At 38.4% G+C, this 17,443-nt stretch overlaps 1 protein-coding gene across 3 annotated transcripts in view; it reads right to left on the bottom strand.

Annotated features, from left to right (window-relative positions):
• Nucleotides 1-17,443, bottom strand: part of LOC136864333 (transmembrane emp24 domain-containing protein 5) — a 61,904-nt gene that overhangs the window by 28,055 nt on the left and 16,406 nt on the right. For all 3 annotated transcript variants that reach the window (XM_067141175.2, XM_067141172.2, XM_067141173.2), the window contains exon 3: nucleotides 11,836-11,939. In XM_067141175.2, coding sequence (XP_066997276.1) covers nucleotides 11,836-11,939 — 104 coding nt within the window. The remainder of the gene's footprint in view (nucleotides 1-11,835; nucleotides 11,940-17,443) is intronic.

The raw sequence follows: 17,443 nt of genomic DNA on the forward strand, positions 1-17,443 counted from the left end.
TGCCCTAGGATATAGCCTACAAAACTAACAAGTCTCGTGAAAATCCGCTGAGGATTAAAGAAGTTTTTGTAGGTAGAAAAAATGACTGAATTCTAAGACGCGTCCAGCAAAACAAGTATAACTAAAAGCCTGGATACTGGCATAGTCACAGTCTTACCCCACAGCCAACCAGGACAGTTGGCTGCTGGAAGTTAGTACTACGATATAATATTGCGGAGTCAATAGTATTTCGAAGTGTTATCTTCATTTATATGTGAACGGACTAAATTCTCACGCAGGTGTTTAACTTCATAAATCTTAGTGAAGTTGTTATATATTTTTTAATTTGCTATACGTCGCACCGACACAGATAGGTCTTATGGCAATGATGGGATAGGAAAGGCCTAGGAGTGGGAAGGAAGCGGCTTTGGCCTTAATTAAGGTACAGCCCCAGCATTTGCTTGGTGTGAAAATGGGAAACCATCTTCAGGGCTGCCGACAGTGGGGCTCGAAACCACTATCTCTCAGATGCAAGCTCACAGCTGCGCGCCCCTATCCGCACAACCAACTTGCCCGGTATTTCTAGCTCTTGTTAACTACAAACAGGTAATTGTAGGGACAATATGAACACGTGGGTCTTGCTCAAGCCTTGATCTGCAACTAACATGACCTTCATTAGTGCTGGATGATCCAATTCGCAGTACTACCAACCTGTGCATTATTTACAGAATCACCTCCATATTATGGTCTTAGCTTGGGGTATATAGGACTGCTTTCCTGCAATATTACAGAAGCAAGTAATATACCTTATTTTTGAGAGAGGTCCACCTTTTAAATACTATGTAATTTATTCACTCAATCTAAAGGAATATACAGTTATTTAACAAGTAGCAAATGTTTATTCCTTTTCTTAGGACATCCTCAGCCACAAATAAACACAAAAATAAAACATTTTAAAAATAAATACATTTAACCCTAGAACTGCCAAACGTCGTGCTTGCGACTTAATAGTGTGTCACTAGAATGCCAACGTCGCACGCGCGACGCATAGTACATGCATTCGCTTAATCAGTCATAACATCATTTATCGTTCACTTACGCTATTTTAATAAGTAATACATTGAAGAGGAAGCTTTAGGTCTTCCATCTTCCATTCCTCACTAGCCGGAAATGACTCAGTCAAGGTCAGGATAGGTATAAAGTCGGCTACTATTTCATCATCCCCCTGTGATCTCAGTTGCTATGTAACTTCGCGCTCGCTCACTGTTTCTGTTAGTTTCTGTGAATATATTTCGCTATCTTTCAACACATTATTGAGTTTATTCTTAAATTGTTTATTTTGAAGTGTTAACTTTCATCATGGATGATGAGCTAAGTGATTCAAGTAATATTCACAAAGTCCTTGAAATGATTGGGATGCTTCTTCTACCAGCGATATACCGTATTTTCTTTAGCTAATGATACTTCTGAGAGCGGAGAAGAATATATTCCAGAATCTGAAGTTGAAAGTGATTGCGATGAAGAGAGCAGGCCAGCCGACGTTTCAGTGAATGATACTGTTTTCGTAACACCAAAGTGGTGCAGAGTTTGTCCACCTGAACCGGAGTTGGATGTTTCCGAGAAGTAAGGGGTCCTGGCATTAGGATCTGTCCGCCCCGAAAGGGTACACCTATTATGTATTTCTACTTGCTTTTTACGGATTTGATTTGGAAGCTCTTGGTGAAAGAAAGTAATGACTATGCGGCGAAAAAACTAAGAGACATTCTGGAGAAATGGCGGCTTTTTCTCGTATGCGAACCTGGTTTGATGTAACTGTCTCCGAAATGAAAAAGTAAATTGCCATTCGAATAAATATAGGGTGCACCGTGAATATTCTCATAAATTGCAGCATTTCTGGAGGCCTATGAGGCATGGCAGGAAAAGAAAACTCTCCGAGATTGATTCCCAGTAGTACTCGGTGGCTGACGGAACTGTGTGTAGCTCGGAAATTTTTATTCTTTTGTGATTTCATTTCTGTGTTTACTTTTGAGAACTTAATATTTTTAAAAATTATAAGAAATTTCGGGTGTTTTGTATATAGTGATTTTTTAAAATGAGTGGTTATATATTACTAATGGTGAACCTGAAAATATGAAAAACTTTTTTTTTTTTTTTTAAGTTTTCCAAATGTTTGATCGGTTGGTACGCACCAGATAAGCAAGTGAATGATCTAATACTTATATAAGCATCTTAAATACAGCTTTCTGAGTAATATGGAATGCTGCATGCCTAAATTTTCTGCACCTAAACGTGCTTAAATTTGTTAAAACATACATGTGTAATACATGCGAAAATGGCCTGGCATTTAGGGAAAAACATTCGGCACTTCTAGGGTTAAAGGTTAAAATAAAAATTTTCTTGGAAGTATTGTATGTAGGGTAGTTATGTTGTGCTTGAAGTCTTAAAATCATGACAATGTTGTGAAGTCAAAAGTATCTGTGAAGAGGTGAATATACTGTTTCCATAAAACATGCACTTAAATTAAAAACTAATCACACATTAAAAAATTATATTCGTCCATAAGACATCTTGATGTTATGTTGACATGATTTTGTATAGTGGAATTCAACATTCCCGTTGAAACGAGGTGGTATGCTTGAATGTATAATGGGACGAACTGAACTAGGGGAACTCCTCTCAAAAGATTGGTGGTGAGATACCTTGGAGGTAAACACAACCCGGTAGAAAAAACACGTCGGAACTTGTGTAGAATGCAATAGTACTTGAAAAGAGGAGTCTAAAACAAAAAGAAAAGGCGAAGAACATAAGGAAATAAAATTATTCTTTTATAAACGATGTACGAGCACTCACTCCCCTGCCGGTTCCTTTCTTCTGGCACTCTTTGGGTGGCGAGCTTACACTGGACTGGAGGTTAGTGTGTTGCTTCTGAGAGTAGCTTCTATTGAGGGGAAGTGGAGGGGAAAGCGAGGGGAGTAGGACTGGGAGGAGGATAGGAGAAATCTGCACGTTACTAGCCGAAGCTGAACGGTTTTTAATCCAAAGGAAAAATATTTAAATAATTTTTATCAAACAGAAGTAGTTGATTTTTCAGAAATTTTGTTAAGGTTAACATCACGATTATTTCGCCGATCGATATGAATATATACTATTGCACACAGCATAGTTTCTGTTAGGCACGTAAATGAGCAAATGATGTGGGTAGATTTAACTCGTTAGAGGAATTAGGACCAGAATTGTCTCAGTCAACCCATCATGTGAGGGTGCAGATGAGGATGAAGTTGACAAATTTTATGAAGCACTGAGTGACATGACAGTCAGGGTCAACAGCAAGGTTAGCAAAGTGCTAATGGGCAATTCCAATGCAAGAGTTAGAAAGAGAACTGAAGGGCATGAGAAGGTGATGGGTAACAGAAATGGGAAGTGATTACTGGACTTTCTGTGTTAGTATGGGATTAGTGGTTGTGAATACATTCAAGCATAAGGCCATTTACCGCTACACAATGGAGTGAGGGGAGGGGTAGCAGCAGCAAATCATAATAGACTGTATCATAACAGATTTTTGAATTCAGGAAATCTGTTCTGTAGTGAAGTATCTCTAAGCCTAGGATAGTATAGTATAGTATTTATTGAACATAACAGGCGATTAGCACCGATACATGTTCACAATGCCCCTTTCCATGCACAAACAACTAACAAGAAAAGAAAAGAAACACGAGACTCCTTGGGCATGCCATGAGGTCCATCAGATACTCCGGAAAGGCGACACTCCCAAGGGAGGGTCACCACGGCAGTCATCCTCAGTCCCTACATGCAACGTCTATCATCTCCATTAAATATTACGAAACAAAATAAATAATAAATAAAAAGATAATAATATTAATAATAATATGAGATAGGACAAGCTACCTACTACTACTACTACTACTACTACTACTACTACTACTACTACTACTACTACTGTCCAGCCGTGCCATCACCCCTGGTGAGAAAAAGGCCACCCTCCCAGTGATGGCATGACTGGCCCTACCCGTGGGGCCCAAAAGAGGATCCCAGCTACCCCTACCAGACGACAGTGCAGTTTTCTCACCATTCCATTTGCGGCCGGCCACGTGGGGCTGAAACCGCTCTCGTACATAAATAGTGAGAAAACAGCACATGCCCACATATATACAACTAAGTGCCATCCTTCTAAGGTACTACAATTAATAATAAAATAATAATTATGAACAAATAATAATCACAATTAACTACCATAAAAGTAATAATTGAATACCCTACAATTCTAGTCCTAAATAAATCCAATCTAGCTCTACTTTATCCTTTGATTTTACATGTAGTTATAACAGGTCGTTCTTACAAAACCCGCCGACATCAGGTTTCATCAACTATTAGCACATGTCCTTGCCTGCTTATCTACTGAGTTAGCATTTCTTGTCCACTAACCTACTCTGGCTGAATTCCAGTACACGGTTAAGACAACAGTTACACTATCACCTGCCGTATCAAGATCGATAAGGCCTCCTACAGTTACAAAATCAAATCAGCACCCTAACTTAGAACATTACACTAACCTTCCTTTTTTCAATGACTTAAACACACCTCCATCTTTTCAGCCTTTACACATCCACTTATTCATCCTATGCCTCTTCCTCTCTCAACTTTCTCTGACACATTTTTAAGGGCACATAAGTACCTGTTCAACTCTCCCCCATCTTCCCATTGCCTGATAATCCACCTTATAATATTCCGCTCATCCCCTTTTCCTAATAATTCACGATGTTTGGCATTCAATAGACTATTCCTTAACTTACTCGTTTCTTTACAATTACCAATTAAGTGAAAATCGTCGTTTACTACCCCACTTACCCCGCTTTAACTCCCCCTTGTTCATGTGGAGTCCCATCAACCACAATACCATCCCACCCCTGTTTAGCCTATCAAATACCTAATATTTATCCCAGTTACTTTTAATACTTTATTCAAAACACTAAGGGAACTTCTTAGCCTAATTTCTAATAATCTCTGCCTTTGCATATCTCTAATCCTCCTGGAAAGTACCTTCCACACTCTGGCTTCTGTCTTCGAACAAACCGCAGCCTACATGTACCCCAAATCTATTTTCTCCAAATATTCTTTAATTGTTTCTAGCCAGCATCCCTTATTCATGCTCTTCAGCTGTTGCTTGTACGCGGCTTGCAACAATTTCCCGCCTTCTTCTCTTTTCAAAATCATTCAATATTTAACGATACTTTTCACACACTCAACTTCCATATCTTCCCCACAGATTAATTCAACCCCAGCATTCGCTGTGCACTGAGGGAGCCGCATCACAGACTTACCAAAATTACTAATAATTAGTTTTAATTCCACTCTTTTTTCATCCAACCCCCAAACTTCTGCCCCATATATTACAATACAGAATACAACCGATCTTGAAACTAACCTCAGGGTTTAATAGCTAATACTCGGAAATTTAGCCAATAGGTTTTCGACTGAGGCTAGGGCGGCCACACCTTTACTTCTCGCTCTCCTAATTTGATCGTCCCAAGTCACTTTTCTGTTAATGAACATGAAAACCTAAAACCTGTTTTCCAGTCTTGACCGTGTCAGGGATGTAATGAATGAATCATATATAGGCTATTAGTACGATGGGGTCGCCAGTCCCAAAGTGATTTTTTAGTAATGACTGATGGATGCTATGAAATGAGAATGGAGAGTGTTGCTGGAATGAAAGATGACAGAAAACCGGAGTACCCAGAGAAAAAACCGTCCTGTCTCCGCTTTGTCCAGCACAAATCTCACATGGAGTGACCGTGATTTGAACCACGGTATTCAGTGGTGAGAAGCAGATGCACTGCCGTCAGCCACGGAGGCTTCTCCTTTTTCTGTTAATAATCACTCCTAAACATTCCAACTTGCTTAGGCCTACTTGCTCTAACCTATCTCCCTGCACCATCCAATTCCCATATTTCTTCCTTCCTTTGTGAGCCTGCGCGACTAGCACTTTGGATTTGTTCACGTTAATTTTCAACGCCCATTTCTGTCCAAACTCCGACACTGCATATAAGCTTTTCTGCATATGCCCTTAGTCATCAATATCACATCATCTGCAAAGATCAATCCTGGTACCTCCAACCCATTAATCACCGGCACAGCCCAGTTGTTCCCCCCATGACCATCCAAGATATTGTTAATAAATAAACAAAAATAGGATAGAGAAAGTGAAATCTGTCTGCAGACAAATAAAGGTAGAAAATCTCCAGGACAAGGAAATTAAACAGAAGTACATGGGTATGATTAGTAAAAAGGTTCAGGATACAGAAAGAGAATGGGTGGCATACAGCAAGGGAATGCCTAGGAACAGCTATGTGTGAAGATGGGAAATAAGCAAACATTTTGGTGGAATGACGACGTGAGAGTAGCTTGTAAACATAAAAAAGAAAGTATCAGAAATGGCTCCAAACAAGGACTGATTGCAGAAGGAATTGTACGTAGACGAAACAGAGCAAAAGAATTAATCGTTGAATCCAAAAACAAGTCACGGGAAGATTTTGGTAATAACCTGGAAAGGTTAGGCCAAGCGGCAGGGAAACTTTTCTGGACAGCAATAAAGAATCTTAGATAGGGAGGGGAAAAAGGAAATTAAGACTCTTTTGGGTAAATCACATGAACTCATAACACTACATAACAAAAATGTTTAAATGTTTATTTCCTTGTGTTTACTGACGAAAGGCAACGAAGTGAATATGGTGTTAGGTTTCTTCCGGATGTCTATACTTTTCTATATTTTAACTGTTTTTGAAAAATTGTAAATTTATCCTTTTAAATTGTGAATTTATTCTTTTTCCTGCCAATCATAGTTGTTCAAAGTGATCAAATCAAATCAAAATCTCTTTATTTGCAAATGAGGTGTCTACCTCGGTGGCAAATGGTACACTAAAATTTAAATTAAGAGAAGAAAATTTTCCTAGAATACAATATTATACAATTTACGCTAACAATTTTTTCTAATAAACACATAGCTCATTCTTAATAAATTTATATTGTTTACAAAATTCTACTTATAATATCTCCTGTACTTACAAATATAGTCAACTCATATACAGTATGTGGAATTACTTCAAATAATACTATACAACTGGTATAAGATTAAAATTTACATTGCATTTATTTACTTATTTATTTTTTACCCATTTTGGAACCTAAGTAGCATAACGACCTGCTGCGTCTTAACCAGAGCCCTTTTTGCCACCACTTTTCAGAGTTCCTGAAAGGCCTTCACAGCTACCGTAGTGGTCCCAGGGCCCTCGAAGTCCCCACTGTACTTCACCCCTACAGGCAGTCCCCTACTTTGGCTGTCCAAACTCCTTAGACCAGAGGATGGAATTAATTTATTCACACACAATTTTTATTTACAATAACCTGCACTGGTTGAATGCCCTCTAACATTTCATTTATTTTCTCTGTTGCTGTTTATTCTCTTCTTGAATATCTGTACAGATTTTCGAAATGGATCAAACACTACCCCTGGTAAACTGTTCCACTCCTTCACACCCTTCCCAATGAATGAAAATTTACCCCAATCGCTTCTGCTAAAATTCCTTCTAATTTTATACTTGTGGTCAGTCCTGCCGAAATAATTATTTTCCAACTGAAGCCTCTCACGGATATCTCCCCATGCTGCTTCTCCTGTATACGCTCTATATAATCCTATAATTCTAATCACCAGTATATCCCTCTAATGTGATATTCCAATTTTATTAGTATAAAACAGGAAGGTTTCAATACAGACTCTCCTTTAAAAAGCCAACTGTATATACTGATATATATCTCTATTCTTTACAAAAAGTTCTTCTGTCATTTGTGAATGTCAATGCTGTTCTGTGGTTATATGTAACATTGGTTACTGTCTTTTAAAGTAAAATGTCAACACCCAGAATTTGCAAATTGCCAGCAGTTATGTTTTGTTATGTTATGTTAGCGGTCATTACATTGCATCTAAATAAGTGAAACATAAAATTGTGCCGAGTACAAAGTTCTGTGAGGCGTACTGCGCGTATTTTGGTGTGCATGTTCAAGACCAACATGTTACATGGGCTCCCCATGTGACTTGTGGCAGTTGCCGTATACTTTAGAAGTTTGGCTATGTGGAACAGGAAAGTGTATGATATTTACAATTCCCTGAATATGGCAAAAGCCTACAAATCAGCACAATAACTCTTACTTTTGTATGGTGGATTTTCTTTTAAACATCTGAAGCCATCTCTTTTCAGTTTTGACTTAATTAATTTATAACTGTTAGGTTCTTCAGACTGCCAAAACTAATTGAATAAATAAGTTGAATTTATAAACTACCTGAAAAAGAAAACTCATCGTAACAGAATTATACCCGAGGAAGACACAAATTAAAATAAAAAGTTTCGTTCTTGAAAGGACGTCATCTGATTCTATCAAATCACACTCAAAAGTATTTAGAAATATATAAACATTTATGCTTAAATTGTTTAAATCCTTCAAAACTTGAAATTTATCTTAATGAATTCTGTACTTCTCTCCATTCTAGCACTGAATGCAAGTTGGTGCAATATTGGTACTCTGTTACTGGTGTGATTCCAGCTGGCTAGTTAGTCTGTTAACCCTCTGCCACACCACGGCTAGGTCGATGACACGCTGAAACTACTTTTAGGTGTTTTTTTTATTACTCTTAGTGCCCCCTTTATTATTGTTGTTATCGTATTCAAGTTGTTTTGTAAACTATGTAGGGATTCTTGAGCATTTGATGGGCTGCCTACTATACTAGTAATTTTCAGTTATGGCATTTTCTGCTGACATCAAATCTTCCAAAACTGTGACTGTATTATTATTATCATTATAATTTTGATATCTTTATAATGCCATGTATTTGCTATTTAAATTAAGTTGTTTCCTTTTCAGGCATAATACTGTTACCATCTGTTTTCTTTTTCAGCTAGTTTATAAACTGATTTATTCAAAAACATGTAAGTAGCTGGAGAAGGTCTCACTGAATGAAACATGTACTAACATATGTATTTATATCTATACGTACTGAATGGTGGAAATTTAAAACATTTCATTTAAAGGAATAATTACTTTATTGGAAAGAAGTTATCAAGGACATTGGAACTGTGCAATGATGGGAGACTACGGGCAGAGTGGTCAGAACATAACAGGAAAAGCTGCTCTAATGTACATTTTAGAATGAAACCGTTGTTTATGAAGACTCGGTGTTATTCAACATTTTTTTAACTTATTCCCACAATTTCTGGAGGTACTGTATGTTAGATTTCTTCTATAGGACTCTAGTTGTATTAAATAAACATACAATATTAGTAGCTTTTAAGAAAATTGAATACTTCGTTATAACATAAAAAATATATTTTGTTTCAATTGGCTTTACGTTGCACCGACGCAGATAGGTCTTATGGCGACGATGGGATAGGAAAGGGCTAAGAGTGGGAAGGAAGAGGCCGTGGCCTTAATTAAGGTGTGAAAATGGGAAAACATGGAAAACCATTTTCAGGACTGCCGACAGTGGGGTTTGAACTCACTATCTCCTGAATACTGGATACTGGCCGCACTTAAGCGACTGCAGCTATCGATCTCGGTGCTCCACAATACTGACCCATAAGAACAACTACTATATTCATACTCAGCATCACCAAATTAAGCAATAAATACACAAAAATTTAGATAAACATAAACTTTGTCAAATTTAGTTAAGTAGTGTGTCTAAAACTGTGTCAGCAGCATACAGGCTCCATTTGTTTGGAAAGACAGAATGATTTAGAAATGAAACTGGACTAAGACAGGAGAGTGTACTGTCACCTCTTTTGTTGCTAACTGTTATGGACAAGATTGTAAAGGAGACAAAGAAGCGCATGGGAACAGGAAGATGAAGTTAGTACTATCTGAGGTCTGGGGAACAAACAGCAAAGAAGTATAAGAACAACTTGATGCAGTGAACAAGAAAATTGAAAAGTATGGTATGAAAATCAGTGCAGAGAAATGTGATACCATAATGATATCAAGAGAAGAAAGACAAGGGAAGGCATTGTGAAAATTGGGGATCAAAGCCTTGACATAGTTGACAGTTTCAAATATTTAAAATATATAAATTTCATTATGATTGATCCATATTGAACTGTGATTACAACAGTATTTAAATATTTTATTATTAAGGTCTACCTTTTCAATAAAAACTGTACAATGTTTTACATTATATTTATGTTCAGGGACTAGTTTGGACCTAACAGTAGGTCATCATCAGCCTTACGGCAAATCAACACAAATATATCGAAGAAAATAAACAATGTATAGACACAAAGGTCTTAAAAACTGTATGCGCAACTCATAGAATTGAAGTTAATACTGGTTACATAAAATAAAATTCCATTGAAAGTTCAAGCAATTTAAGACACAGTGCAGTGTCAATGACATAAAAAAAGACATACATACCATGTAAAAAATTAAGGTAAGGTTCAAGAGATGCGCTGCACTACGTTAAAAAGTTGTTCTTTGATAGAGATTCATAAAAATCCGGTGCGCCGCACTGCATTAAAAAGTTGTTTATGATACAGATCCTTAAACTGCTGGTCAAGGATAATGCGTAGAAGTTCAATAAAGGCTGGCTTCTTAAATATGCTGCTTTCTATTCAACCTTCAACTGAGCCAACTGTCCTCTCAAGATATTCATATATTCAGTATACATGAATGCGATGCATGATGTTAGAAAGGCTCTTCTGTTTTAAGAATCTTGAAAGATGATGATTGTTGCGCATGGAGGTCTAAATAAATAATAGTAATTAAAGGTGGTTGGATTTCGCAGTTCAATGCGGACTGTACAGTTGACCTGGATAAATGACAGCTAAGATAGAAAGAGTTATGTTAGGGGGAAGAATATACTTAAATGACATATGTTGTATGGGAATCGCCTCGTGTTGTGTTCTATTCACAGTACTTTACTTAGGCAATCGTCTGTATTCCCAAATCCCTCGGCCCTGCCTTGACCCCCTTTCTTTCCGCTTCACGTCCTTCGCGCACCTCCTTCACAAGGCTTCGTTAAAACCTCACCCACTCCACTCCTCATCCACGCTTTATTTCCAGCTTCGCTCAACTTGTTGCAACACGAGGTGCTAAATTTTTAAGTCATACTAACATAGGTATGTTTTCAGCGATGTAAAAATTATCATGTTATGATTACCTTTCAAACAAGGCTTAAAAGAAAAAAATCTGGGATGCCTTTGGATTCTCCGCATTAATGTCATGGGAAAAAGCTATCTTTTCTCCAGCATCTGGCAGTAAAACTGGGCCAAAGCTATGCAAAGTGCCAACCCCAAAATATTGGGAAAAGGCAAAGAAGAAGCTACCATTTCTTCAGATGTATAAGAAAATATGTTCCCTAGTAATACTGTAATTATAACATTTTGTTTCAGTTAACCACTGCCTGATTCACCCTTAAGTAAAAACAGATGAACTTGGGGGGAAAAAAAAAAAATGTGAGGAAAGGAACGTTAAGGACGACACAAACACCCAGTCCCCAGGCCAGGGATATTAATCATTTACAATCAAAAACCCCTGCCCCGGCCGGGAATCGAACCCGGGGCCGCCGGGTGACAGGCAGGCGTGTTGTTCCATACACCGCGGGGCCAGACGAGCAACATATTAGTCGATCAAATTTAAAATTGCTGAACTAAATATTTCTTTTAAGGCATGTAATCAACACTACATTCCAAAACAATGTTAAAAGGCACAGAATTCTTCAAATTAATTCATGCTTGATTATAAAAAAATAATTAAACTTCAAGTAATACGTAAAAGAACATAAATGAGACGTACCTATGTGAATTTTCTGATTTCTTAAAATCCACAGCAACAGTTCTGCCAGACGGAGAGGACAAATGAAAATTAATATCTAGTTCCCCATGTCCACTGTCAATAACCTGTCAAAAAGAAATGATAATCTTTATAGTCAAAGAATAATTAATATTTGCTACTTTTCCAGACAGGCCAGACTGTACTTATATTTTTTGCAAGTGATACGGAGTAACTAAGATATAACTCTGATTACTAACTTTTCACAATGTGTGATATATATATATAAATCGTTAATAATGATACAAAATGGTTAGTGCACATCAAGGTGAGGACAATATCATGAAGAAAGTCTGTTGAGAAAGCCAATTCTACCACGATGCGAGACAAACGTAGATATGCTGCCTCTAGCTCCAAAAAATGTAACTAGGAATCCTTTTAATGGGATGTTATAGTACTCACTGAAGTATGAAAGACACTGCTCATAGACTTGTTTGTTCTCTGAATCTACCTCCATTGCTTGCTGTAGGATGGTCTCAAACCAAATAGCTGGATCCAAGACATAGGTCACACTCTGCTTCTGGTTTACTGCCACGATATGAGTTCTGCTGGAGGCACCACATAATGGCACACAGTGCACTTCCTCAAAGACTTGCCAATTTCTAGATCATTGAGAAGAGGCCCATGCTCCTCACACATGATGATATGCACTATTCCTCTGTGGTTCACTCTTGGTGTAGAATCCCAGTAGGTCTACATATTCAAGGGTTTCAATCTCACTGCAGCCTTCATAGCGGCAGCGGCTTGTACCGAGGCTTCTACCTGGAACTGCTCGTACAACTGTTATACCACAAGCCAATTTTAGTGTGTTCGACCATTCTGAAGTGGAAAGACCTGTCCATGTGGTCACCCAGTTATGAAGTTTTGGATGGTCAGCAAATACCTCTACTCCTTTACATCTTAGCTTGTGGGAGGTCCAAGTTTCAAGATCTCAGTTTCTGAGAAGTTTTCTTACTTGACGACCATGTTAAACTGTGCCCATCGTTAGAAAAAATATCCAAAGCCAACAATGCAATGCGTCTCTCAGTTTCAAGATGCATTACATAAAAAGTTAAACCTAGGTATAACATCGTTATACAGTGCTCTCATTTTACAAGGAAATTTTGGATCGCTCTGCCGCTGGGAAGCTTCCGGCCCTCTAAACTGGAGTGTGAGAAGCCAGGTGACAGGTGACAAAACATACTAGCATTTAATTGCTTCTGAGAACTGTACCACAATGTGTGTGCAGTTGTTGCTTTTGCATGAAGCAAATGATTGAAAAAATTAAGTATTCGGTTGAACACCATATTTATTTAGTGGAATATTACGTTTAAAAAAAGGTATAGGAGATGGGTTCAGAGATTTGCTCGTAGAAATCCTGACTAGTATTCCTAAAAATCTCCCATTTAAAAGTTGATGAAAAAGTGGCGCAGAACAGGTTCAGTTTGTGATGAGAAGATGAAGTGGTAAAGGAAGGTTTACTCTGAAGATAAACAACTTACAGATATTTGGCGCAGTTAGAAGCATCTCCCAGAAAATCGCTTACTTGTCTAGCACAATAATCTAACATGTGGGGTTGGCCCACAAAGTGACCAGACTGCGACCTACAAAATAAGGTGTGTGCAGGAACTTCAGATAGATTTTTCCGCAAGAATAAAGTTCTCTGTTTACAATGGAAATTTGGAACCACAGCTAAATTATGTCCGACGAGGCGTGGTTTCATTTCTCTGGACATGTAAATTCTCTAAATGTGCAATTGTAGAGTACTGAGAACCCATATATTATACAAGAAGCAGCATTGCGTCTCATTAAAATAGGGGTATGGCATGCAATAAGCGTGGTAGATAATTGGGCCTATATTTTTCGATTTAATTCAGATGTGTATACTAGGACAATTTTTTGTCAAAGTTTTAATGAACTGACACAGGAAGAAAAGGCTGATGGATATCTTCAACAGAGCCCACATCTATACACACTGTAAGTCAAATTTTTTAATGGCTCGACTAGATAATTAGTACAAGTTTATGCACCCATAGATCAGCTGACCTAACTATCATCTTTGGAGAACCCTAAAGGGCAAAGTTTACCAAAATAATCCCCAAACTATAAAAGAACTGAAGGCAGAAATACCATGTGCAATACAGTCCTTTACCAAAGCTGAATTACAGAAAGTTGCAAATAATTTGTTTCAACGATGTGAAGCATGTCTTACGATGGAAGGAGGTCGTTCTCAACAGTATCTAAAACAAATGGTGAGTAATAAACCTGAATACATGTTTTTAACAATAATATTTAAACTTGTGTGGTTAATTTTTACAAGTTGCTTTATGTCGCACTGACACAGATATGTTTTATGGTGATGATGGGATAGGGCTACGAGTGTGAAGGAAGTAGCTATGGCCTTAACCTCCTCAGATCCGCTACAAGAAAGAATCGTATTTTCTGAACACTATTTATTTACAACAGTACACAAGAGATACATAAATACAGATAATACACAAAAATTCAAAAGTTTTGAAAAGTTTTTTCAAAATTTGATGTGTCGCATACGACACACTGGTTCTCAAGGCATACAGATCTCCAGTGAAAACTGATAGTGTGTTCCCATAACAGTCAGTCTATTTTCCTACAACAATTAAATCAGCAGTGCAGTGTAGTGCTCCAACAGTTGATTTTACATCCTGTGATAAGCTTTGAAGCAGTTTCTATTTGCAACAAGGCTTAAATGTAGATTGCACTCGGAACAGAACCACCTTGCCCACACACTTTTGCATCCCGGCAACCTACAACAGTGATTTTTTTCATCATTCGCAAACTCCGGCATGTGTGCTGCTCCAGTTGTCCTTTTTGTCTTGCTAGGATGAGGAGTTGGTAGTCTTTTCCTTTTAAGTGGCATGCAGGGCTCTTCCTCAGCCTCGTCTCCATCTTGTGTTGTTGGTTGAAAATCGAGCAGCCAGTCAGAAATGGAAGTCTTGAACTGGAGGTAGTCCAGAGTGTCTTTAGTTTTCTTTTTCAATACCTGACTGTCCCTCCGGTATTCAAGCCATGCAGCAGCACAAACAAAATCAATAAAATGGAAGATCAGTCGGACAGTCCATTTCTTAGTCCTTGCATCTTGCCTGTACAGAGCAATCACTCTGTCCAACAAGTCAACCCCTCCCATACTTTCGTTGTATTTCTTGATGATATCAGGCCTATTCACAGTGATGTATTCTCTTCCTCGTTTTGACCACCGCCGACAAGGCCCTATGGGTAACTCTCCTTCAACAGATGATGCAAGTACTACAGGCTTATTATCAAACCATTTCACGACGGAAATTTGCCCATCCCCTCGAACAGACTGATCAACTGCACCACGTCCTCGTCTCTGCATTTCACTATCTGTCTGGAGCCTGCTTTCAGGAGGGATTCGACTTTTCTGTATTGTCCCGGTACCCTGACAGTGTGCATCTGAATGGAGGCAGTCCAGCAATTCCACAGAGGTAAAAAATCTATCCATGTAGATGATACATCCCTCAGGTAGTGACTTTGCCAAACGGATTACTACCTTCCCTCCAATACCCAGAAAATCATACTGTTCTATAATGGTGTCACCTTTCCCCTCATACATGAAAAAATCTAAAGGCAATCCATCAGGCGAGGCACACACGAAGTTTTTAAGTCCACAGGGATTGGGCTTGCCACGTACATACTGTCTAGCAGATGTATGACCCCAAAATGGAATCATCTGTTCATCGATAGCCACGCGTTGTGTCCGGGGATTCTGGAGACAACCCTCTCTGACTAGATGCAACAAAGGGCGAACCTTCCAGAACTTATCTGCTGAGCGAGTATCATCTGAGATATCACTGTCCACAACAATTTTCAGATTGCTTCGAATTGAAAAGAAACGTTTCCGTGACATCTTGTCAGAAATTTTTGCTACTCTGGTGCCTGCAGCCCAGTACATTGATATTCTCGGAAATCGAAGGTAAGACATCGTAATGGATATCCCAAAAAATACTTGAATTTCTTGAGCTGTGGTATTCAGTGACTTCCCCTTCCGTGCAAGACAGTTCTGGTTCGTACAAGAGGAATCAGAATCAAAAAAATCTGTGGGAATATAACGTAAAAAGTACTCGTGAGGTTCCTGTTCTTTACCCTGCCAAACTCCCTCTTCAAAGGCTGGTGCAGGCGGCAATGGTTGAAAATCATTTGTATGGCGCCATGGGGGTGGATTCCTATTTTGTGCACCATTGTTCAGTTCACCTACAATATCGGGTTGACCTTCCGATGAGTCGTGTTCTTCTTCCTCTTCTTCTTCCTCCTCCTCCTCCGGCATAGGATCGAAGGTTTCGTCATCCTCGTCACTAGATAGCCTTTCAATTTCAGATGTGTTCCCATCAAAGTCAATGGTATTCACCTCAAGCTGGGTGAGTATTTCAGCCGATGTCACTAAAATGAAAATAAATATAATAGCATTTTACTTTTATGTACAAACATCATAACTGTACTTCAATAAATAACCTATAGGTATTAGAAGGGCAGGGTATTCACAGACATTGTATTCAAATCCAAAGAAATATATTTTGTTAGTAAGATGGGGAATAAAATGTCACTGAAATTGTTTCATTTGAGCTATGGTAAATTTGATACCACTTTTCAGAAATTCAACCTCCATATTTCAACTTGGGATTCGCCACTGTCCAATTCAAAATAGTTTACTTATTGTAACTTGTGTGATTTTCAGTAATCAACAGCAATTGGTAAGTAAAATTGTTTAAAAAAGAGAGAAATATGAATAATAAAATGAAATTCATCACTTGTAAATAACAGTTATGATTTTCGCAGTAAGAACCACTGTGTCGTATATGACACATGCAAAATAGATGCTGTACATCTAACAGTTCAATTGCCCAGAGTTGATCAAAATGCTTACATCCCCTTCATTGAAACTTAAACTCATAGTCTATAAGAGTATTAGGCAGGTAAGTAAGAAATGCAAGCAAAAAAACATGTACTTACAAGATTGCGCCATTTTTGTAGCGTCCTCCTACTGCACATGCTCAGGAACTACTGCACTGGGCCAACAAATCGTACCGTTCAGCCTTGAGACCGGTTGTAGTACGTGCTGACATCTACTGGCACCCATATGAACTCAAACGACTTGTGTATCTGGCGACACAACGGTTCTATAGCGAGACAAACATGCTGAAATTTGTGTGTCGTATACGACACACGGTATCTGAGGAGGTTAATTAAGGTACAGCCCCAGCATTTGCCTGGTGTGAAAATAGGAAACCACGGGAAACCATCTTCAGGATTGTGAGGTTCAAACCCACTATCTCCCGAATGCAAGTTCCAAGTTCACAGCTGCGCGCCCCTAACCGCATGGCCAACTCACTCATTATTATTTTATTCTGCAGTTGCTGAACATCTTGATTTGTCAGTAGCAATAGAACACACTCCCCACGGGAAAGTGTGAGACGGGGTTACATCGTAATTTAGTTTGCTCATTTTTTTCATCTGTTAATTGACTTCCAAGGCTGCAGTTGAGAGAGCTGGATGTTGATCAGCATTCGAATAGTGAAAAGTTTCCTCGTAAAATGCTGTA

This window comes from Anabrus simplex, chromosome 2 (genome assembly GCF_040414725.1).
Source record: "Anabrus simplex isolate iqAnaSimp1 chromosome 2, ASM4041472v1, whole genome shotgun sequence".
NCBI lineage: Eukaryota > Metazoa > Arthropoda > Insecta > Orthoptera > Tettigoniidae > Anabrus > Anabrus simplex.